Source organism: Acipenser ruthenus, chromosome 1, assembly GCF_902713425.1.
Source record: "Acipenser ruthenus chromosome 1, fAciRut3.2 maternal haplotype, whole genome shotgun sequence".
Taxonomy (NCBI): Eukaryota; Metazoa; Chordata; class Actinopteri; order Acipenseriformes; family Acipenseridae; genus Acipenser; species Acipenser ruthenus.
Window position 1 is genome coordinate 7,640,108 of NC_081189.1, and position 22,813 is coordinate 7,662,920.

Consider the following 22,813-nt stretch of genomic DNA (forward strand, 5'->3'; position numbering starts at 1 on the left):
AATTTTAGCACTAACTTGGTTATACCTATAAGAAGGTGTATGGGGTAACTCACTTTACACCTATAAGAAGGTGTATGGGGTATCTCACTTTACACCTATAAGAAGGTGTATGGGGTATCTCACTTTACACCTATAAGGTGGTGTATGGGGTATCTCACTTTACACCTATAAGAAGGTGTATAGGGTATCTCACTTTACACCTATAAGAAGGTGTATGGGGTATCTCACTTTACACCTATAAGGTGGTGTATGGGGTATCTCACTTTACACCTATAAGAAGGTGTATGGGGTATCTCACTTTACACCTATAAGAAGGTGTATGGGGTATCTCACTTTACACCTATAAGAAGGTGTATGGGGTATCTCACTTTACACCTATAAGAAGGTGTATGGGGTATCTCACTTTACACCTGTAAGAAGGTGTATAGGGTATCTCACTTTACACCTGTAAGAAGGTGTATGGGGTATCTCACTTTACACCTGTAAGAAGGTGTATGGGGTATCTCACTTTACACCTATAAGAAGGTGTATGGGGTATCTCACTTTACACCTATAAGAAGGTGTATGGGGTATCTCACTTTACACCTATAAGAAGGTGTATGGGGTATCTCACTTTTTTGTTCCCAGTCACTGCTTCCAGTTATATTCAGTTGAATAGCAAGATTGCAGCTGGGTGGAACAAATCAAATAGGAAGAGATTCTTTGATATTCTTTTGCAATTTTCTCAAGTTGTTTCATTCCCTTTACATGTGTTTGTCATGATACATTACGGAAATCTGTGTGTGTTCTCAGATCTTACATGGATTTAAAAACCAAGTTGGAGATGAAAACTGGAAGCGATTTTCAGACCAGTTTCCACTTCCATTGAAGGAACGCCTTGCAGCATACTATGGAGTGTAACAGCATGGTCTGTAGGAGCAGTAATTGGGGTAAGTGTCCTGTGTCTGTGGATGTTTGACCTATTCAATTATATGAAGCTAGAGAAGGCCATAATTACTCGGTGTAAGTTTAGAAATAGCATACATTTGGTAGCTACTGTTAGTTTTTTGTTATAGTATGTGATTTTTATAAGCTTTTCTCACTTCTGACTTCATGTTCTTGGTGCCCATGACCTCTTCAGATTTGTTATATGGCTGTATTCTATGATTTATTTATTTATTTTTTCTCAAAGTTCAATTACAAATGACCTGCTTCATTGCCACATTGTTTAAATCTGTGGCCATGTCAAGATCATCTGCATTTGCATGCTATCAATTTACTTTGTTTACCAATATTTCAATATGATATTCCATTCCGTCTTACATTATGCTTTTGAGTAGTTTAAATGCATTAATCCCTTGATTTTAAATTAAGAATTCAAAGATTTGTTAATGTCCTTACCAGTTTCTTAATGTAATTAATCCGTGCCTTCTCAATACTTGTATTTTTGTAGGTCTTTCACTCTGGGAGACAACGGGGAGCCTCTGCACCCAGGGAAAATGTTACCCTTTACTGGGGGGGAAGGGTAGACCAGGGGGGACATACAGTACGATCCCAACCCATCTGGGCGGGGTGGGAGGGAGGTGTTAGTCGTCGCACTGTTCAGCTGACGGGGGAACACCTGGAGCAATTGAGGGAGGAAATTTAGTCTTTTTACAACTCAATATCTGAATAAGAAGCAAATGAAGATATGTTGTCCAATAATAATATAGCACATTGTTAAAAAAAAAAAACAAAAAAAACCTCGGGGATACCTTTAAACATTTTATAGACAATATTGGCTTAAAGTATAGGGTTAAGTGCAGATCATTTAAAAATAAATACATAAATAAATGGCACACTGTAAAAACCTAAGATGGGATTCTAAATAGCATTGACTGCATTTAAAGTAAACCTAGACATAGGCATGGTGAATTCCAGAACATTGCATGGAATGAAGAATACTCAATGAAGTAAAAGCAGTTTCACAAGTTCAACTTGTAACATACTGTACGTCATCAGTGGGCACCTGTTATTAAATTTGGTAGACGGAACAAATTAAATGCTAGAGCTAATGTTAAGACCAACAGCCTAGCCAGAAGCCTAATTAGTCAGTTTAGTGTCTAACTAGTTTTTGCATATCATGGCAAATACAATTGGCATATCTTGCATACTCCTCAAATACTAGAGAGATTATTTTGGAGGGGTGGGGGCTATGTTTTTTTTTTTTTTTTACACCAATACTTTCTGTCAACGTACAGTTTGAGGTAAAGACATGCATTTTTATTTCTTGAGTTGTTTTATGGGAAGAGTAGCATGCTTGCAGCAAGAGTGTGAATGGTATACATTTTACATATATACTGCAACAGTTTTGTGTTTCGGTTGAATAGTACATAGCCCTACATTAAAAAGAAAAGAAAAAATAGTTTAATTTCTGTTAAGGATATAGGTTTAAGTCATGTAGTTAAGATAAGGCCTTAATCTCTTTAGGACTCATTAGGATTAATTTTGATATAGTACTGTGTGTAACCTGCACATTGTGTAAAGCCGATTATACCTGTGCAATCTTTGCTTCTGTGCTGTTAATGTGATGTGCTTACTGCATGGACATAATACTAGTGAATTGACCAGATATTCTGAAACTATAGAGCCATGTCATTAATAGAACTGTTAAGGGCTTGTGTTAAACATCAGCTGGAATCTAATAAGGACGAATGTACAAGTTCATGACCTGTTTGCTGTACTTCAGTGTCTATTCCCACTCCGTTTGTTAATTTTCTTTTTAATTGCATTTTTGTTCAAAGCATGATCTTAAAGGTGTTTGATTCATTTAATGGATGTCATAACAAGGTCCTGGAAGCCTTGGTCTGCGCATGTTGATGGCCCGTCGTACCCCAGCTCGATGCGAAAGGGCACAAGCTACAGGGTGGAACTTTGAATCCTTTTTATTTCCAGTTTCATCACTTCATCTGTGTTGTTGTTGTTTACTTTAAGTCTTTCAGTCTGTTTAAGAATAAACCTGTGTTTATTTAACCTTTCCCCTCCCCTTAATGTGTATTTTGTTGTATTGTTTTATACTGTGAATCTGGAAACGGATCTGGTACACGTTGTATTGTTTGGATTGCCTGAAAGTATCCCATGCTGAATATAGGGGGCCTGTACAAAGATATACGATTGCTCTGCTGGTCAGAACTAGGCCTGCAGTACTCCTTGGTTTTGTTTTTTTTTCTTTCTTTCTATATAAAGTGCGAGACAATTCAACCTTAACAAAAAAGAAACTTGTAAAGCCATAGCAGCTTTTTGCAACCGAAGAATGTCCCACATAAAAATAAATAATAATAATAATATTTTGGCAGATCTTTGCATGTTTTCATCCAGTGTGTGAGTGGTTGAATGGTATTGAATATTGCACTGACAAGTTTAGCCTACGCATGTGAGACGTGTTAGATTTGCATTTCTTATTTTTTTAAATTTATTTTGGTAACATTTTTTTATATTTCGGTGTGCATGAGAGCATGTGGTTTTTACACATTCCTCTTAGCTGACAAATTATGCATATATCTGTCAGGTAAAGAGTAATTCTTAATGCATTCTCCCAGTTTTATTCAGTTTTTATTATTCCTTTTGAAAACAAGTTGGTATTGCTTCAACTCCAATAACAAGAGGGTCACTTCACTTCTAAACTGGCAATATTATTTTCCACTTGTGAAAGGTACTCTGTTTTAGCCTTTGGGACCACGAGGTGATTTTTTTGGTTCCTCCCTGTAATGAGTTAGGTGGGAGGTATTTGGTTTCAAATAGTTCAGTGTAGCGCAACAATTACTTTGGGTCTAAACTGACATTTTTAAGAAAAAAAAAATAGTATGCTGCTGTAGACCTTGCAGATTATATAAAGATAATGTTCTGTACACAGAACATATTAAAGTGCAAGACTTTTTCAAATTTCTGTCCAGTGTGTGCAGTTATCAAGAGGAAAATAACCTGGGGGTAGAGTACAGCTTTTAAAAGTGTTGTCTGTGAAGTTAAATATATGCTGAAAAAAAGTTATAGAAACAAACGCTTGATCGTAAACCAGTAAAAACAGAATGCTTTTGTTCTCAACATGCCATGCACTAAGCAGTTTTATGTTCAGTATAAACATTGCCCTTTTAAAAATGGATACAATGCATCATGGGGTATATATGAAGCATATGTCTTATCTGTGGTGTGCGTGTTTTAAGGTTCTGAATGTGGATTGTCTGAAGTCGTAATACTTTGTCTTGTCACATTCCAGCTTTTTTTCCCCTTCTTTCCTTTGGCATGCTAAAAGCACGGCTCATTTTGTCTGCTCCTTACACACTGAATTAAGTTGCTGTTAGTGTGCTGTCGTACATATATGGCCGCTGCTAAGTAGTTTTCTACTTGAATATTTTTATGTTGTAGAAACCTCAGGAGGTTGGTGTTTACTGTTATATGCCTTTTCCATTTGAGCTTCCCTTTTTTGAAGGATTCTAACAATAGATGAAACGAACTCCTTCTCAACTTGAGTTGGTAACAGAAAGTGTTTCAAGGTGTGGTGTAAATGTTAAAATGTTTCTGTCTCAGGGCAGACATTTGTCTTCAGTCCATTCTTGAAGTCTTATCTTTCTGAATGTGCTGGTGGGATTATTAACATGTGCACCTTGACTGGCTATTTCTGTTGACAGCTTGGGTTGCAATAGAGTTTTCCTCCAAAAAAAACCCTTTAAGGAACTGGGCCAAGTTTCTGAACACCAGAAAGCGCCAACTACTGTAATGTTAGAATGTTACCTTCAAAAACCTGCTCCAGCAACCTCTCCCAGCTCTATATACTTCACTAATACTTCTTGAAGTCTGCCTTCACATCTACGCTAACATGAGAGAACTTCATTTTAAATAGAAAATATGGTTTTAATTTTTGATAAGCTGCTGAATTTTAAACCGTTTTTTGGGGCCACCAAATATTTTGGATCATGCAAATAATCTATATTGTACTGTAGTAATTTTGTAATATTTGTATGATGTAGTGATATTAGATGTGAATGTTAATCACTGCTTGGATATGTACATTGTTGATTAATAAATTGTTTACATAAAGCTTTTGAACTGTGAATCTTGATTACTTGTGAGATGCTTTTATTTGTAATAATGCAAAAAATACTTTTAATATATCTTAAGTTGTAAAGATCAAGATTTACACATTTCATTTTAGTACTTTTTTTTTGTAGGGGAGGCAGGCGATCCTGTGGGCATTTGTGTTAGGGCACCAGATTTTACAAGGATTAAAATAATTGCCACAACAAAATAAACTGTTTAGGCAGTTATTTTATTCCGGACACTACATTTTCTCCAGAGTCTAATGAAAGAGCCTGGTTGTGAGAATCCATCGCCAACATGATTGATGGCTCGGGGGAATTCAAAGAAGATGCCTTTAACAGAAAGGAACTATCTGTATTTGGGCACAACCATAATACAGTCGGGGCTATATGTACAATGGCCTGCTCTGCTTTGAGTCGACGGTCATGTTCAACGATAACAACCCTCTCCAGTGCTATCATGAAGCTGAAGTGTTGGTGGATGGGGTGGCTGGTTTTCCTTCAAGTGTGTGGAGACACCAGACTTGACCCATTGACCCAGATATTGTGGCAACTGGTACTGAGAATTAAATGGAAAACTAGGGGGGCAAAAAAAAAGTGGTCTTAAAAACTTCATGGAGAAGCAACATTTATTGCAAGTAGATTATTCCTATAAATCACTCTATTTAAAAGCAGCTGTGGCATCCAGGTTCCTAATTACTTTGTGTAGTAGTGCAGCTGCAATCAAACCTGTGACCTACAGCACAGGAAGTGATGAGATACAGTATATCTGTATTTGCATTTGAATTGTAAAGAATAAGATTTTTATAACAGTGAAAGAGGGGGGTGGGGGGGGGCAGCGATATTAATTAAAGGTTAGTTCCTGTTTTAAGTGGTTGAAAATATTCAATCAATTGTGAATACCAAAAATTACAACAGAGCACAGACATTCATGTGCAACCTGTTTGTTTATATTCCGATCCAATGTTTCAATCACATTAAGAGATAGAAGGGCCACTAAATAAATGGTTCCCTTTTCTGATCAAATACCCAAACAGGTTTCAATAAAGGGGACAGTGAACTTTGGTTGCCTTGGAGCGAAATGTCCTATTGTTTAGTAACATAACACTCAAATTTAGTTTATTTTATAGAACTGCATTTTAAACAATATGCATTATCAACCAGTGAGTGTTAATAAGAGCTGATGCTGTAGCTAGCAATCAAGGGAAACTTTACAAAATCACTGCCATAGAATTGCAAGGACTGCAGTTTACACTGGTCCTAATAAAATACATGCACAGAACAGGCATGGTTAACACTTCAATGTTTGTTTCTCATTAATCACATGCTGTCTTGAAAAAATCTATGGTACCTTTCAATTTACCTGTGACCTAATCTGGTTACAACAATGGTCATTCCTTTTCATTTATGTAGATTCACATTAAGGTAATCTAAAAAATGAGCCGAACAAAGCCTCTCTTTATTTCTGTTTTGTTGAGGAAAACCCTGTTGTAGGTTCCTAGCATGTACTCTGAGCAGTAGGAGGAGCAGATATTCTTAACTGACTTATTGTTCCTTTTGTAATTGCACATGATGTGGCAAAAAGGAGCCCATTACTCGAAGTGCTGTTTTCTGATAAAAAGGATAACCACAAGGCTCCTTAAACTTAGTTTACTTTCCTAACCAGATAGAATTGTCAATGCCGTCTCAGTGTTGGTCTCCATTCCAGAAGCAGTTACATCAGCAAGTTAAACATATTTAGCTGGCTCATGTCAATAGAAACCAATCCACATTTTCTACTACGCATGGCGTGTAATGTGGGCAGAACGAATCTCGTTACTTCTGCATGTGAATGCATTTACAAGTGCAGTAAGAGACAGGACATGGCTGAAATAGCTGTAACTAATGTATAATGTTCGGTTAAGCAATGTGCTAAAGCATGCAAGCATTCCTGCAAGTTCCTGCTTCCTGCAGGGCTTGCTATTTCCCCTGACACAAACAGTCAGCAGTGCAGCAAAGGGGTTAGTGTTACTATAGGGCTTAGGCAAAAAAAAAAAACGGAACAGCCCCTGTATTTAGAATATACCTCTCTCTTTACATTGTGAGTTAACAATCTGGACAAAAAATTAGGAAATGCATTATACACCCTTGCTGATTGCATGAAAATGATTACTTGCTCGTTCTGCAAATGTGTTTGCAGACCAAGTTGATTTTTTAATCTAACACCACCGTCAACAAAGACGTGGCTGTTTTGTTGCCTGTGCATCTGGCTGAGCCTCAGAATCTAATGTCAATGTGTGAGCTTCATTGATGTGGTGCATCGTCACAAAAAAAAAAAAAAAACTAGAATGCTATGTGGAACAGTCAGGGCTTTTTGAGTCTGGTCCAGGGGGATTCTGACAGCAGCAGCGAGAGACTCGGAGGAAGTTCACAACAGTAGATTCTTAAGAAAATTGTATTTTGAACCCAACGTTTAAAGTTTCACCTTGTAAAAAAAAAAAAAAAACATTAAAAGTTTTTGCTTTGGAAGATTTTACATTCCTTATAATAAAAAATAACCTCTGTTACTTTGTAAATTCACTTTAGCCTGCGGCCCATTCGCTCATCAACCTAAAGACAGAAAAACGACAGAGTGACAGTTTGTATGTGCATCCGACTGTGCACCCATGTACTTCGCTAGCTTGCTTGTTTAAGAAGTCTCACATGAATTCACTAAAATCATCTAGTTCTTTGTATCTGATGAGGGTATAGCTAATGAAATCATTCCTTAAGTCTTTACTGTTGTGCACGGCATGCCTGGAAAAGTCACCTTAAAATGTCTACAGGTCCTTTCTAACAGCTGCTTGAGTCTTTCTTAATCCATCTATTTCTACAGAATTGGAATAAAGCTGTTTGCTGATTCAGTCTGTGTTCATAGCGGACAGCTGGAACCGAAGAGCAGCTGCACAGCTCAAGTTGAATGCACACGAACACAGACTTATCAGAACATTTTTAAAAATGAGAAACTGAAATAAGAAGCACTCGGAATGACTGCAAACATTAAAAAAAGGTAATGTCTTTAAAGAGTAAGCAGCGGGGTTCAGACATTATAGTGTTATACATCCCCATGTGTTGCTACGACTGGTTAAATAACGCACCTGGCATTTCTCTCTTCATTGTTCACATCCTGACAACTTTTTACACTTAACTTTAAAGTCTGTTTCAAAGCTCTTTTCAAAATCCACAATGAAAATTTAAATGACAGGTAAAACCAGCTACTTACACTTTAATATATATTTTAACAACACTATTTTCCAACCGCATACATCATGTAAGAAAAAGTATTGGCAAAATTACAATTTAAATTAAAAGAATCTGCAGATAGGGTTTAATCCTTTTCATTAGATTAGCACCAACACAAAAGTTTCCTTTGTCTAGAGGACATACAGTATTAACAGTATTGTCATCGTCCAAAGAATCTGGCAGTACCTTGGGTTAAAAACATCCTTGACTGAATGTGACAGGAATTCTAAGAAACCACAGCAGTAATGATGCTTGCCACAGCACTGGAACTAAACAAAGAGAATACTGTTCCTCTGTCTGTAGGATCAAAATGTAAGCCTGTCAGTATTTCATTGAGTCCCACCCATTGTGAATCCCTCAAAGTATCAAATGATAAATCAACATGGCTTGGTTCAGCGATTGGTTAGTTTATCATCCTGAAATGCTATTACAGCGGAAGAGCAAAAGAAAAGGCAGTTCAGCCCATAAAGACTCATTCCTTGCTATGAACACTGCTAGCATCAGGGCAGTAGCGTTTGGATAAACGCATGTCATTAACAGTCCACAGCGACAACAGCCTTTTACCAAGCCGAATGAGTAATTTGGTTGAAGTCAAATTCAGAGTACAAGCAAAACAGAACTGACTTTTCCTGTTAGAATCCAGGACTCTAAAAAATAAATACAAAAGCTCTTGCCATACAATAGCTGTATCTACAGGGAGCACATACTGGAAATTGTTACAACAGTCTGCCTTGCTAATATAACCCTGTTGCCTGCGTCTCAGATTTGATCCACTCTGATGACTGTTTTCTCCTTGTAAACTCGATGCAGCCCTTAGTTATTTACTTTATTGTATGACAAGTGAAACCTTTTCAGATAACTTCCATTGAGCTCCAAAATTTGTTATCCTCGTACACCTGCTGCACTCTGCAGTTATCACTAACATCAGTGCTTTTCAACCCAGGTCCTCAACTACACCCAATGGTCCAGGTTTTTACTTCAACGAGGAACTAAATATTTGTTTCCAGGGGACATAACATCACTTAGAGACTTAGAATAGTGCAATAGTGTGTAGCTAAAGAGGTAGTTCAAAAATCGCTAGTGTGATAGCGTGCAGCTACAGAGATCATTCTAGAATATATAGTGTGATAGTGCGTAGCTACATAGGTTGTTCTAGAATCTACAGGGTGTGCCATATGCCAACCAATATTTACAAATATACCTGGGATGCCTGACTTACAGTATACCCTGTATATTCATCACTAGACAGTTATGCAAATTAATAATAATAATAATAATAATAATAATAATAATAATAATAATAATAATAAAGAACAGTCAACCCCGGCAGGCATAAACTAATATATGCAAATATTATGTTCAGTGTAACAGCTGCTGTATTCCTGTAGCATTATGGCAGCTATTAGGAGTCAAGTACTTGTATATATTATGACATGGGTAGTTTTGCTCTATTAAAGACATAGCTATTGACAAACTACTTTTATAATAATACATGTGCAGGATTTAAAGGAAGTGCTGTGAAAACAGCCTTTCCACTGAGCCTTTTCCATCATCAACATGATGAAACCTTGCTGGCTGGTGTTTCTCAGATGACATTAGCAGCAAGAGTTTGTCACCACTTCACAAACAGCCTCAAAGGGAGATGCAATTCTGCTTTGAAGGTTGATTTGATCAACCTATACCCCGCCGGGATTAGTCACATCGGCATTTCTTTTTAAGGTTTTGTGGTAGCAGGGAATACACCTGGTTTGCATGAACCACTCTTAGGGGTAGACCCTGGATAACCACAGATAGGTGGTGGATGCAATTCTGAGTGGTTCCTTCCCAGCGCTTTAAATTACTCCAGCGTTATCCTGGTGGGGTATACGGTTACATTGAAAACACATTCAATGAAAGCATTAAGTGAACATTAGCCACTAATTATTACCAAAAGACCAACATACACAACAAACTGTCTTTGTATAAAAACAAAGCACAGAAGTAATTTCAAATATAAAATTACATGTATAAAACAAACCGTATTAAATAAGCCAAGAAATATGAACAGGATTCCAAAGCACTCTTTAACAAAATTCTCTGGTCCGGTGGGACTTGAATAGAACCTTTCTCCAAAAACAGACCATGGTATGTTTGGATAAAAAAGGGGAAAGCCCAATACAGTTAAACATGGAGGGGGTTCGATCCTGATATGGGGATGTTTTAGCAGTGCAGGGACTGGAGACATTCAATTGCAACCCTATACTGCCCTATAACACGTGTAAGTCGCCTTGGATAAATAAATAATAATAGTAATGTGATTGAAGATGAAATGAATGCAGCCATGTATAAAAACATTCTACAAAGTACATCTGCTAGTAGCCATAATATAAGCAAAAGGAGGACATGTGAAATACTTTATTACATTTTTAAATTAAATAATTAATTTGTTTTTTGATCCAGATTATTTGTTAAATTACAAGACATTCAGTCTTTTTGCTGTTTTTTATATTATAACGTGGTTAAAGTTTACTAAATGCTTGTCCTTGGCTTAATATGTTACCTTGAATTATGATAGAATAAGCGTAGGGTGCCAATACTTTTGTCTGCAACTGTATTACTAATAAAATGAACCCATTGGTACATATTAAAAAGCAGGCCATTGCTTTGAAAGACAATTAACAACTATTTACCTGTCATAAATGATATGCAAACTAGTGTAAGGAAAGCCACGTCCAGACTCCCTGTGCTCAAGCAGCACTTAAACAGGACTGTTTTCAGCAAGGGTGCCAACCTTTGGCATCAGAATACAATCACTGCTTCTAATCCGTAGCGCACTTTCTTTCTTGTGACTGTGTTGTGGTATCCTTAAGTGATGGTGATAAAATAACGTGATGTGCCTAATATTGTATCAATGGTAGTGAATCGCAGTTGCTACAGAATCAAGACTGAACGCCTTGATTGGAGGCACTTTTCGCGTGCGTAGCTCGGTTCGGTTCTGTACGTCTAGTCTGTAGCGGCGGCGGCGGTCAGACCGGAGTCACGGGACCGCTCTCTAACGCACTTTTAATTGTGGGCTCGCCGTGGCCAGGCTGGTGAACCCACTCGGCTGGGACTGGAGGAGGAGGTGGAGTCTCAAAGGTGGGGAGGAGAAGGAGAGTGTCGGATAAAAAAAAATTGACACAACAGAAACAACGGGAGGAAGACGGACTGGACGGTGGAAAGAAATATTAACTCATATTAAGGCGCAAGACAGGCGGACCGAAGATGATAATGCCATATTTCGTAGAGAGTTTCTGGGTACGTTCCGGTTTTAATTTCTTATAGGATACTAGCAGAAGGTGACCGTATTGGTTTAAACGCCACAAGTATTGCTTGGGCAGTTAGACCTACTGCCAATAGGTATTTTAAATGTAAGATATACTGTATCAAATTCGTCAGACAAGTTAAAATTACTATTATAAGCGACCAATATCGTGTGAGGCTCTGTGTTCTTTTTTTCGGCTACTGTGCTACGGCAGTCCCAGGATTGGGCCTGAAGGGTCCGCTTAACTTGATTGCTATTAAGAGCTGCCTCTTTCCCTGTTTAATTGGCTGGCTGTGCAATTTGTGGAATATGTGTGCTGTCTCAGAAACCCGATTGGCCTGTTCTACTGTCACTCGACAGGCTGTCAACGTCACTGTCTTCCGTAATCAAGTTAGAATGACGGAAACAGATTTATAAAAGTTGTTCTCCCAAAAATACAGATCGGACAGTTTTGTTGTTTGTACTACAAGTTACTTATGTAAAATGTCTGTTTATAAATAACCCTGAAATGAAGCAACATTTTGAGATGGAGTCCTGTCCGACACAGTTTGCATCTAGTCGAAATGCAGCGCAGGATTTACCTCCCAAGTTAAAGGATCACATTTAGGTGAACACAACTTATGATAAATAAAGCTGAGTTTAAGGTTGCATTGTTATATTTTAGTGTGTACTTTAAGAATATAGTTTAACCGTGATCAAAATATCGCAACATGTATTGTCCGCAATGTAAATTAAGATCTGTACAATGCCATATAACAACCTTTATATGGCATTGTACAGATCTTATATGGCTATGATAATTAATTTAAGTTTTATATAATGAAGACTTTTTTGTATTTATTTGGTTTTACGTTGTGTCCAGTTGAAATGCAAAAGTGTAAACAATTCCTACAGCTTCACGCAAACCACTGGCAGGCTGGGGTAAACAACACGTACACAAAGTTTACTCTGACAATGTGATTCGTGTTGACAAAACAATTTGTAAAAGTAATATGACTTAAAGAACTCAACACTTAAATAAATTAATTTAAAAAATAAAAAGGTTAGAGGTGGGGAATCTGGTTAGATGCCTGTGCCTTTTAAAATCCAAGTCATTGTAAATACCTGTAATACCAGTGAGTAATGTAGTTTCAGTTCAGATACACATTTCTGTTTTTACAACGCATTCTTCTTCGTTTGTACAGTGATCAGCAAGTCTCTATGTGTGTTTAAACAAACAGCACAGGCCAGCACCTCGCTTCACCAGCTAGTATCGATCATTGTAAAGACTTGGCAAGCAGTGACCTTTTTGAAGCAGAGACACAATTTGAGTCAACCCGCAATAAGCACACTCCACCCTACGTATTTACGATGAGTACATTTGATGTTTTTCATATGGTGAGAAAAAAGGAAGCCAAAGGTTGGTGTGAAGTCTAATTTTAACAACGTGCATATGATATGTGTTGAGAAATTGTAAACACGGAAGAAGACCTTCTAGTGGAAGAGTGCTTATTGTGTTTTGTTCAGTAGATGTAGAGAAACTCAGCTGGGCTCTCCTGTTCTAAATCAGAGTTAGTCTGTAATGTGCAGTACATTTCAAGACTCGCCATGAACATTAAAGTTTCTGTCAGGGACTCACTTCTGCAATAAAACAAACAAACAAGAAAAACCCTTAAGGAGTCATGCTTTCTCTTTTGGGATGTTGTGTTTCATTATAAAAAAAAATGTTTTCCTTAGAATCAAAGTTTGTAAGAGAATGTGGCTTATCTGACTGTCAGCCACTGCCAGTGAAATACAGCACAGCATTTCTGTAAGGCAGCAGTTCAGACTTGCTTTCTTCGTTCATATTTTCTCATGCCTGATGACCTTTCCAAAGTCATACATATTTTTAATAACAACATTCTTTACATCACAAGGCAACATTCTCAAGTAGCTTCATCCTATTTGTACTGATTATGATTTCCATTACACGAGAGTAGATGTTAAAACTTCATGCTGATTTGAACTCGGCTCTCGCCAAGATAAGCACCAACTAAGACGTAGCTTTACAGTAAACTAATGTGATCCATATGCGTCTCCATCCATTTACGTTTCCTTCCATATGATGATGTAGATATCCTTCTGTCTGATGTTAATGGCTGAAGTGTAATGCTGGCTCCAGGGATCAGCTTATTTTGCCTCCCTGGCGCATCAGCACACACAACGGCTGCGATGCTGGCTCCGGGGATCAACCAAAGTGCGGCCTCCCCAGCGCATCAGCATGACAACCGTCTGGATTGAGCTAAGTAGGGTACATCTCTGGGGTTTTCAAGTGGGCACCTTCCATCCTCAGTGTTTCGTCGACTAGCCCACGACACCTCAAGAGGGCTCGACGGTGATTCTGGCGTCCCAGCATCACCCCCCTCCGTCCCCCACTCAACTCAGCCCAGCTTACTTACCTGTCCCCAGCCAGAATTTTTCCGTCTCAACCACAGCCAGTTGCTGCTCCTCTCTGCTGCTTCAGATAAGTTCTTCACTGTGCGACGCAACTCTTGGCCACTGAATCCGACGTCTCTGAGAAACCGGGTTGTAGAGTGTGCCACAAATCCTCGACAACCCACTTCCACTGGGTAAACCCCAACTCTCCATCCTCGCTGTTCCGCTTCAGTGGCTAGTTGAGCATACCGCAGTTTCTTCCTCTCATACGCCTCATCTACAGCGTCCTCCCATGGCACTGTTAACTCTACCAGGTGAACAAGGCGTGCTGATCCAGACCACGAGACAATATCTGGTCGAAGGTTAGTGGTGGCAATCTCAGGTGGAAAAATAAGCCGTTGACCAACATCTGCCAGCATTTTCCAGTCTCTAGCAGCTTCCAGTTGTCCTGGGCGAGGATTGGTTTTAACACCTTTTCTTGGTGGTTGCTCTCCTGGGCGGAGGAATGTTGTCTTTTGTGTGTAATGTTTTGATGGAACAGGTGGCAACTTATTGGTCATGTTACGCTTGTCTTCCAATGCTAAGGCCAAACATCGCAGCACCTGGTCATGGCGCCAAGTAAACCGTCCTTGGCTAAGAGCCACCTTACATCCTGTCAAAATGTGCCTTAATGTTGCAGGTGATGAACACAAAGGACATGAGGGATCCTCTCCTACCCAGAGGTTTAGGTTCTGTGGTGATGGGAGAACATCATATGTTGACCTGATAAGGAAACTGATCCTGCTCTGTTCCATTGACCATAGGTCTTGCCAGCCAATCTTGCGTTGTTCCACACTCTCCCATCTCATCCATTCTCCCTGTTTGGCCTGGGAAATGGCCTTTATACACCTCATCCTCTCCTCCTGCTTTTGCACCTCGTTGACTACCAGCTTCCTTCTTTGAGCTGGGGCCGCCTTGTGCCATGTAGGAGGAGTTGAACTAAAACCAAGACCCCCTCTTCCATGCTGAACTTGCCCCATGATATCACCAATTCGAAGGGCAGCCTTTGCATCTTCCACAGCTTTCTTTGCCGCCCACTTTCTTCCAGTTTTCAACACAGGTGCTGCCTCCCTTACGCATTTATCACGTGACTCTACTAATGTCATTTCCAGTCTGACCTTGGCGCACTTAAACTCCTCGGTTAGAGCAGAGACTGGTAGCTGCAGTATTCCTTTACCATAAAGTCCCACTCTGCTGAGGCAGCGTGGAACTCCCAACCATTTCCTGATGTATGAACTGATTAAAGCTTCCAGCTTCTCTACTGTTGTCAAAGAAACCTCGTACACAGTCAGTGGCCACAGCAACCTCGGCAGTAGACCAAACTGAAAGCACCAGAGTTTTAGTTTACCTGGTAGAGCGCAGCTGTCTATGCTCTTCAACCCTTCCACTGCTTGTTGTCTAACTTCTCCCACACGAACTGTGTCCTTTAGATCCCCGTCGTACCATCTCCCAAGACTCTTCACTGGCTTCTCAGACACTGTTGGTATTGCCTCACCATTAATGAAGAATGTTTTATCTACTACTTTGCCTTTAATTATAGAGATGCTCCTTGATTTAGTGGGCTTGAATTGCATTCGTGCCCATTCAATGTTATTGGTTAATTTGCCCAATAATCGATTAGTGCAGGCTACTGTTGTAGTCATGGTTGTCATGTCATCCATGTATGCTCGAATTGGTGGTAGTCGCATTCCAGAAGCCAAGCGCTCTCCTCCTACTACCCATTTTGATGCCCTAATGATTACTTCCATTGCCATGGTAAAAGCCAGTGGAGAAATGGTGCATCCTGCCATTATTCCAACCTCTAGGCATTGCCATGTAGTGCTGAATTCTGAAGTTGAAAAACTGAATTGCAAATCTCCAAAATAGGCTTTCACTAAATTTGTTATTGTCATCGGTACACTGAAAAAATCAAATGCTGCCCAAAGTAGTTCATGTGGCACTGAACCATATGCATTAGCCAAATCCAGGAATGTCACATGGAGCTCCTTCCTCTCCTTTTTAGCTGATTGAATTTGTTGCCAGATCACATTGATGTGTTCTAAGCAACCTGGGAAACCTGGAATGCCCGCTTTTTGTATTGAAGTGTCAATGAAGCAGTTCTTTAATAGGTAAGCTGACAATCTCTGAGCAATAATGCTGAAGAAAATCTTGCCTTCTACGTTTAATAGGGAAATGGGACGAAACTGACTGATGCTTGTAGACTCTTTTTCTTTAGGTATAAAGACTCCACCTGCTCGGCGCCATGCTCTTGGTACAACCTGTTTTTCCCATGCCACTTTCATCAATTTCCACAGAATTCGTAGAACTCCTGAAGCACTCTTGTACACTCTGTACGGAACTCCATTAGGCCCTGGAGATGATGAAGCCCTTGCTTTTTTCACAGCTTGCTCTATTTCTTTCCACTTAGGTGCACAGTCCTCCATTTGGTATTCTGGTGGATTGATAGGTGGGATGTCTGACGGAATTGACATAGGCTCCTGCCTTTTTGAATCTGTATGTGTTTCCTCCAAATATCTCTCCAGCTCAACCTTAGATGCTTTTAGTGTGCCATTCTTCTCACTGGTGAATAACTTCTTTACAAATTTGAATGGGTCTTTATAAAAGTTAGCTCTCGCACGCTCCTTCTTTTTGTAGCGTTTCCGTAGGCGCTCAGCTCTGCGCAATGTTGCAAGCTTATCTTTTATGACCCTTTGTAAGAGATTGAGTCCCTCCTTCTGACTTTGTTCTGCTCTTCTCCATTGGTTCCTCAGCTGTCTCCTTTCTCTAACTAAGCGTTCAATCTCCTGCTGCCGTCTAGACTTTCCAGGAATAGTTTGTACTTTTTCCTTCCTTTTTTCAACTCCAAACCTCTCACTTCCATATGCGTAGATGATGTCCCCAAATTTATCCAGCTTCTTTTCAACTGTTCCACTTAATCTTTCCAATGCAACGCAGAGATCTGTGTTTACTGTGTCCCATGCAGTTTTCTCACAAGCTCTTGGCCATTTAACTCCAGGCTTGTGCCCGTTGAGGTTCTTTTCTCTCTTATGTTGGTTTGTCTGACCGGGTTCACAAGGATCATTAGGTTCATCACTAACTGTGTCCATGCAAGTCCTCCTCACATCTATGACAGGGGTGCTGATATCCTGCGAACTGTGGTTTGCTTCCTGTCGCTGGATTTCATTCGACTGACTTGACTGACTTCGTAAGAAGTACTGATCAATGCGAGGCCCTTGTCCCTTCTCCCTCAAGCATTTCATTCTCCCTTGATGAATCTTCAAACCCCTGACCGTTGTCGCCTTACTCCAGCCGCAGACACAAACCTGGAGTTCCATGTCTTTGTTAACTGCAGATCTTGAACTAGTCTTTTGTGAAGTACTCTCCATACTCATATCCGTTTCCGTTCCTAAGTCGTTAACCGTGTTGTCCAACGTTGAGTCATCTTCCGCCCCCGCTCTCGCAGACTCTAGGGGTATTTTTCTCTTTAATTTCTTAGAAGCCTTGGGCGGGTGTCTCCAGCATCCTGTAAACACAGAGCTGGATACTGCCGACAAGGGTAGCTAACCCTTACCAGCCCCAGTGGGGTCTCTTTCCTCCTGTCAGCTGTCTCTCCAGGCTGTCACAAGGTCTTTCCCTTGTTGCCAGCTGCACTATTCACAGCAGTCACTGGACGTATCCAGATCTTCATGATTTCCATTACACGAGAGTAGATGTTAAAACTTCATGCTGATTTGAACTCGGCTCTCGCCAAGATAAGCACCAACTAAGACGTAGCTTTACAGTAAACTAATGTGATCCATATGCGTCTCCATCCATTTACGTTTCCTTCCATATGATGATGTAGATATCCTTCTGTCTGATGTTAATGGCTGAAGTGTAATGCTGGCTCCAGGGATCAGCTTATTTTGCCTCCCTGGCGCATCAGCACACACAACGGCTGCGATGCTGGCTCCGGGGATCAACCAAAGTGCGGCCTCCCCAGCGCATCAGCATGACAACCGTCTGGATTGAGCTAAGTAGGGTACATCTCTGGGGTTTTCAAGTGGGCACCTTCCATCCTCAGTGTTTCGTCGACTAGCCCACGACACCTCAAGAGGGCTCGACGGTGATTCTGGCGTCCCAGCATCACCCCCCTCCGTCCCCCACTCAACTCAGCCCAGCTTACTTACCTGTCCCCAGCCAGAATTTTTCCGTCTCAACCACAGCCAGTTGCTGCTCCTCTCTGCTGCTGCAGATAAGTTCTTCACTGTGCGACGCAACTCTTGGCCACTGAATCCGACGTCTCTGAGAAACCGGGTTGTAGAGTGTGCCACAAATCCTCGACAACCCACTTCCACTGGGTAAACCCGAACTCTCCATCCTCGCTGTTCCGCTTCAGTGGCTAGTTGAGCATACCGCAGTTTCTTCCTCTCATACGCCTCATCTACAGCGTCCTCCCATGGCACTGTTAACTCTACCAGGTGAACAAGGCGTGCTGATCCAGACCACGAGACAATATCTGGTTGAAGGTTAGTGGTGGCAATCTCAGGTGGAAAAATAAGCCGTTGACCAACATCTGCCAGCATTTTCCAGTCTCTAGCAGCTTCCAGTTGTCCTGGGCGAGGATTGGTTTTAACACCTTTTCTTGGTGGTTGCTCTCCTGGGCGGAGGAATGTTGTCTTTTGTGTGTAATGTTTTGATGGAACAGGTGGCAACTTATTGGTCATGTTACGCTTGTCTTCCAATGCTAAGGCCAAACATCGCAGCACCTGGTCATGGCGCCAAGTAAACCGTCCTTGGCTAAGAGCCACCTTACATCCTGTCAAAATGTGCCTTAATGTTGCAGGTGATGAACACAAAGGACATGAGGGATCCTCTCCTACCCAGAGGTTTAGGTTCTGTGGTGATGGGAGAACATCATATGTTGACCTGATAAGGAAACTGATCCTGCTCTGTTCCATTGACCATAGGTCTTGCCAGCCAATCTTGCGTTGTTCCACACTCTCCCATCTCATCCATTCTCCCTGTTTGGCCTGGGAAATGGCCTTTATACACCTCATCCTCTCCTCCTGCTTTTGCACCTTGTTGACTACCAGCTTCCTTCTTTGAGCTGGGGCCGCCTTGTGCCATGTAGGAGGAGTTGAACTAAAACCAAGACCCCCTCTTCCATGCTGAACTTGCCCCATGATATCACCAATTCGAAGGGCAGCCTTTGCATCTTCCACAGCTTTCTTTGCCGCCCACTTTCTTCCAGTTTTCAACACAGGTGCTGCCTCCCTTACGCATTTATCACGTGACTCTACTAATGTCATTTCCAGTCTGACCTTGGCGCACTTAAACTCCTCGGTTAGAGCAGAGACTGGTAGCTGCAGTATTCCTTTACCATAAAGTCCCACTCTGCTGAGGCAGCGTGGAACTCCCAACCATTTCCTGATGTATGAACTGATTAAAGCTTCCAGCTTCTCTACTGTTGTCAAAGAAACCTCGTACACAGTCAGTGGCCACAGCAACCTCGGCAGTAGACCAAACTGAAAGCACCAGAGTTTTAGTTTACCTGGTAGAGCGCAGCTGTCTATGCTCTTCAACCCTTCCACTGCTTGTTGTCTAACTTCTCCCACACGAACTGTGTCCTTTAGATCCCCGTCGTACCATCTCCCAAGACTCTTCACTGGCTTCTCAGACACTGTTGGTATTGCCTCACCATTAATGAAGAATGTTTTATCTACTACTTTGCCTTTAATTATAGAGATGCTCCTTGATTTAGTGGGCTTGAATTGCATTCGTGCCCATTCAATGTTATTGGTTAATTTGCCCAATAATCGATTAGTGCAGGCTACTGTTGTAGTCATGGTTGTCATGTCATCCATGTATGCTCGAATTGGTGGTAGTCGCATTCCAGAAGCCAAGCGCTCTCCTCCTACTACCCATTTTGATGCCCTAATGATTACTTCCATTGCCATGGTAAAAGCCAGTGGAGAAATGGTGCATCCTGCCATTATTCCAACCTCTAGGCATTGCCATGTAGTGCTGAATTCTGAAGTTGAAAAACTGAATTGCAAATCTCCAAAATAGGCTTTCACTAAATTTGTTATTGTCATCGGTACACTGAAAAAATCAAATGCTGCCCAAAGTAGTTCATGTGGCACTGAACCATATGCATTAGCCAAATCCAGGAATGTCACATGGAGCTCCTTCCTCTCCTTTTTAGCTGATTGAATTTGTTGCCAGATCACATTGATGTGTTCTAAGCAACCTGGGAAACCTGGAATGCCCGCTTTTTGTATTGAAGTGTCAATGAAGCAGTTCTTTAATAGGTAAGCTGACAATCTCTGAGCAATAATGCTGAAGAAAATCTTGCCTTCTACGTTTAATAGGGAAATGGGACGAAACTGACTGATGCTTGTAGACTCTTTTTCTTTAGGTATAAAGACTCCACCTGCTCGGCGCCATGCTCTTGGTACAACCTGTTTTTCCCATGCCACTTTCATCAATTTCCACAGAATTCGTAGAACTCCTGAAGCACTCTTGTACACTCTGTACGGAACTCCATTAGGCCCTGGAGATGATGAAGCCCTTGCTTTTTTCACAGCTTGCTCTATTTCTTTCCACTTAGGTGCACAGTCCTCCATTTGGTATTCTGGTGGATTGATAGGTGGGATGTCTGACGGAATTGACATAGGCTCCTGCCTTTTTGAATCTGTATGTGTTTCCTCCAAATATCTCTCCAGCTCAACCTTAGATGCTTTTAGTGTGCCATTCTTCTCACTGGTGAATAACTTCTTTACAAATTTGAATGGGTCTTTATAAAAGTTAGCTCTCGCACGCTCCTTCTTTTTGTAGCGTTTCCGTAGGCGCTCAGCTCTGCGCAATGTTGCAAGCTTATCTTTTATGACCCTTTGTAAGAGATTGAGTCCCTCCTTCTGACTTTGTTCTGCTCTTCTCCATTGGTTCCTCAGCTGTCTCCTTTCTCTAACTAAGCGTTCAATCTCCTGCTGCCGTCTAGACTTTCCAGGAATAGTTTGTACTTTTTCCTTCCTTTTTTCAACTCCAAACCTCTCACTTCCATATGCGTAGATGATGTCCCCAAATTTATCCAGCTTCTTTTCAACTGTTCCACTTAATCTTTCCAATGCAACGCAGAGATCTGTGTTTACTGTGTCCCATGCAGTTTTCTCACAAGCTCTTGGCCATTTAACTCCAGGCTTGTGCCCGTTGAGGTTCTTTTCTCTCTTATGCTGGTTTGTCTGACCGGGTTCACAAGGATCATTAGGTTCATCACTAACTGTGTCCATGCAAGTCCTCCTCACATCTATGACAGGGGTGCTGATATCCTGCGAACTGTGGTTTGCTTCCTGTCGCTGGATTTCATTCGACTGACTTGACTGACTTCGTAAGAAGTACTGATCAATGCGAGGCCCTTGTCCCTTCTCCCTCAAGCATTTCATTCTCCCTTGATGAATCTTCAAACCCCTGACCGTTGTCGCCTTACTCCAGCCGCAGACACAAACCTGGAGTTCCATGTCTTTGTTAACTGCAGATCTTGAACTAGTCTTTTGTGAAGTACTCTCCATACTCATATCCGTTTCCGTTCCTAAGTCGTTAACCGTGTTGTCCAACGTTGAGTCATCTTCCGCCCCCGCTCTCGCAGACTCTAGGGGTATTTTTCTCTTTAATTTCTTAGAAGCCTTGGGCGGGTGTCTCCAGCATCCTGTAAACACAGAGCTGGATACTGCCGACAAGGGTAGCTAACCCTTACCAGCCCCAGTGGGGTCTCTTTCCTCCTGTCAGCTGTCTCTCCAGGCTGTCACAAGGTCTTTCCCTTGTTGCCAGCTGCACTATTCACAGCAGTCACTGGACGTATCCAGATCTTCATGATTTCCATTACACGAGAGTCTCCATCCATTTAGGTTTCCTTCCATATGATGATGTAGATATCCTTCTGTCTGATGTTAATGGCTGAAGTGTAATGCTGGCTCCAGGGATCAGCTTATTTTGCCTCCCTGGCGCATCAGCACACACAACGGCTGCGATGCTGGCTCCGGGGATCAACCAAAGTGCGGCCTCCCCAGCGCATCAGCATGACAACCGTCTGGATTGAGCTAAGTAGGGTACATCTCTGGGGTTTTCAAGTGGGCACCTTCCATCCTCAGTGTTTCGTCGACTAGCCCACGACACCTCAAGAGGGCTCGACGGTGATTCTGGCGTCCCAGCATCACCCCCCTCCGTCCCCCACTCAACTCAGCCCAGCTTACTTACCTGTCCCCAGCCAGAATTTTTCCGTCTCAACCACAGCCAGTTTCTGCTCCTCTCTGCTGCTTCAGATAAGTTCTTCACTGTGCGACGCAACTCTTGGCCACTGAATCCGACGTCTCTGAGAAACCGGGTTGTAGAGTGTGCCACAAATCCTCGACAACCCACTTCCACTGGGTAAACCCGAACTCTCCATCCTCGCTGTTCCGCTTCAGTGGCTAGTTGAGCATACCGCAGTTTCTTCCTCTCATACGCCTCATCTACAGCGTCCTCCCATGGCACTGTTAACTCTACCAGGTGAACAAGGCGTGCTGATCCAGACCACGAGACAATATCTGAAGCAGAATGGCAGTTTAAAAAAACAAAACAAAAAAACAAATCCATGGTAATGTACCAATAGAGTAGTATTGTAGCGAGGCTCACTTGTAGAGACTGCTACTGTGCTGTGCCTTGACTGTTGTGCGGTGAATGCTGCAGTTCAGTAGCAGGTTGGCTTCAAGGTGCACTTTTGGTTTACTTGTGAAACATGCTCAGAGGTTGTTTGGGGAAATAGGTAAACTATTCAATACTTGTATAT

At 41.4% G+C, this 22,813-nt stretch overlaps 2 protein-coding genes across 8 annotated transcripts in view; both read left to right on the forward strand.

Annotated features, from left to right (window-relative positions):
• The window catches only part of LOC117403648 (transportin-1), a 43,354-nt gene extending 38,302 nt beyond the window's left edge, over nt 1-5,052 (forward strand). For 2 of the 3 annotated variants that reach the window (XM_058990064.1, XM_058990096.1), the window contains exons 24-25: nt 793-929; nt 1,433-5,052. In XM_058990064.1, coding sequence (XP_058846047.1) covers nt 793-900 — 108 coding nt within the window. In that variant the 3' untranslated portion in view covers nt 901-929; nt 1,433-5,052. Of the gene's footprint in view, nt 1-792; nt 930-1,432 lie in introns of those variants that run through there. The other variant, XR_009307584.1, reaches the window with a different exon arrangement.
• A 6,077-nt stretch (nt 5,053-11,129) lies between these two features.
• Nucleotides 11,130-22,813, forward strand: part of LOC117403944 (F-BAR domain only protein 2-like) — a 64,359-nt gene continuing 52,675 nt past the window's right edge. The window contains exon 1 of one of the 5 annotated variants that reach the window (XM_058990224.1): nt 11,130-11,588. In XM_058990224.1, the coding sequence (XP_058846207.1) occupies nt 11,556-11,588 (33 nt within the window). In that variant the 5' untranslated portion in view covers nt 11,130-11,555. The remainder of the gene's footprint in view (nt 11,589-22,813) is intronic. The other 4 variants (XM_058990172.1, XM_058990260.1, XM_058990284.1 and 1 more) reach the window with 4 other exon arrangements.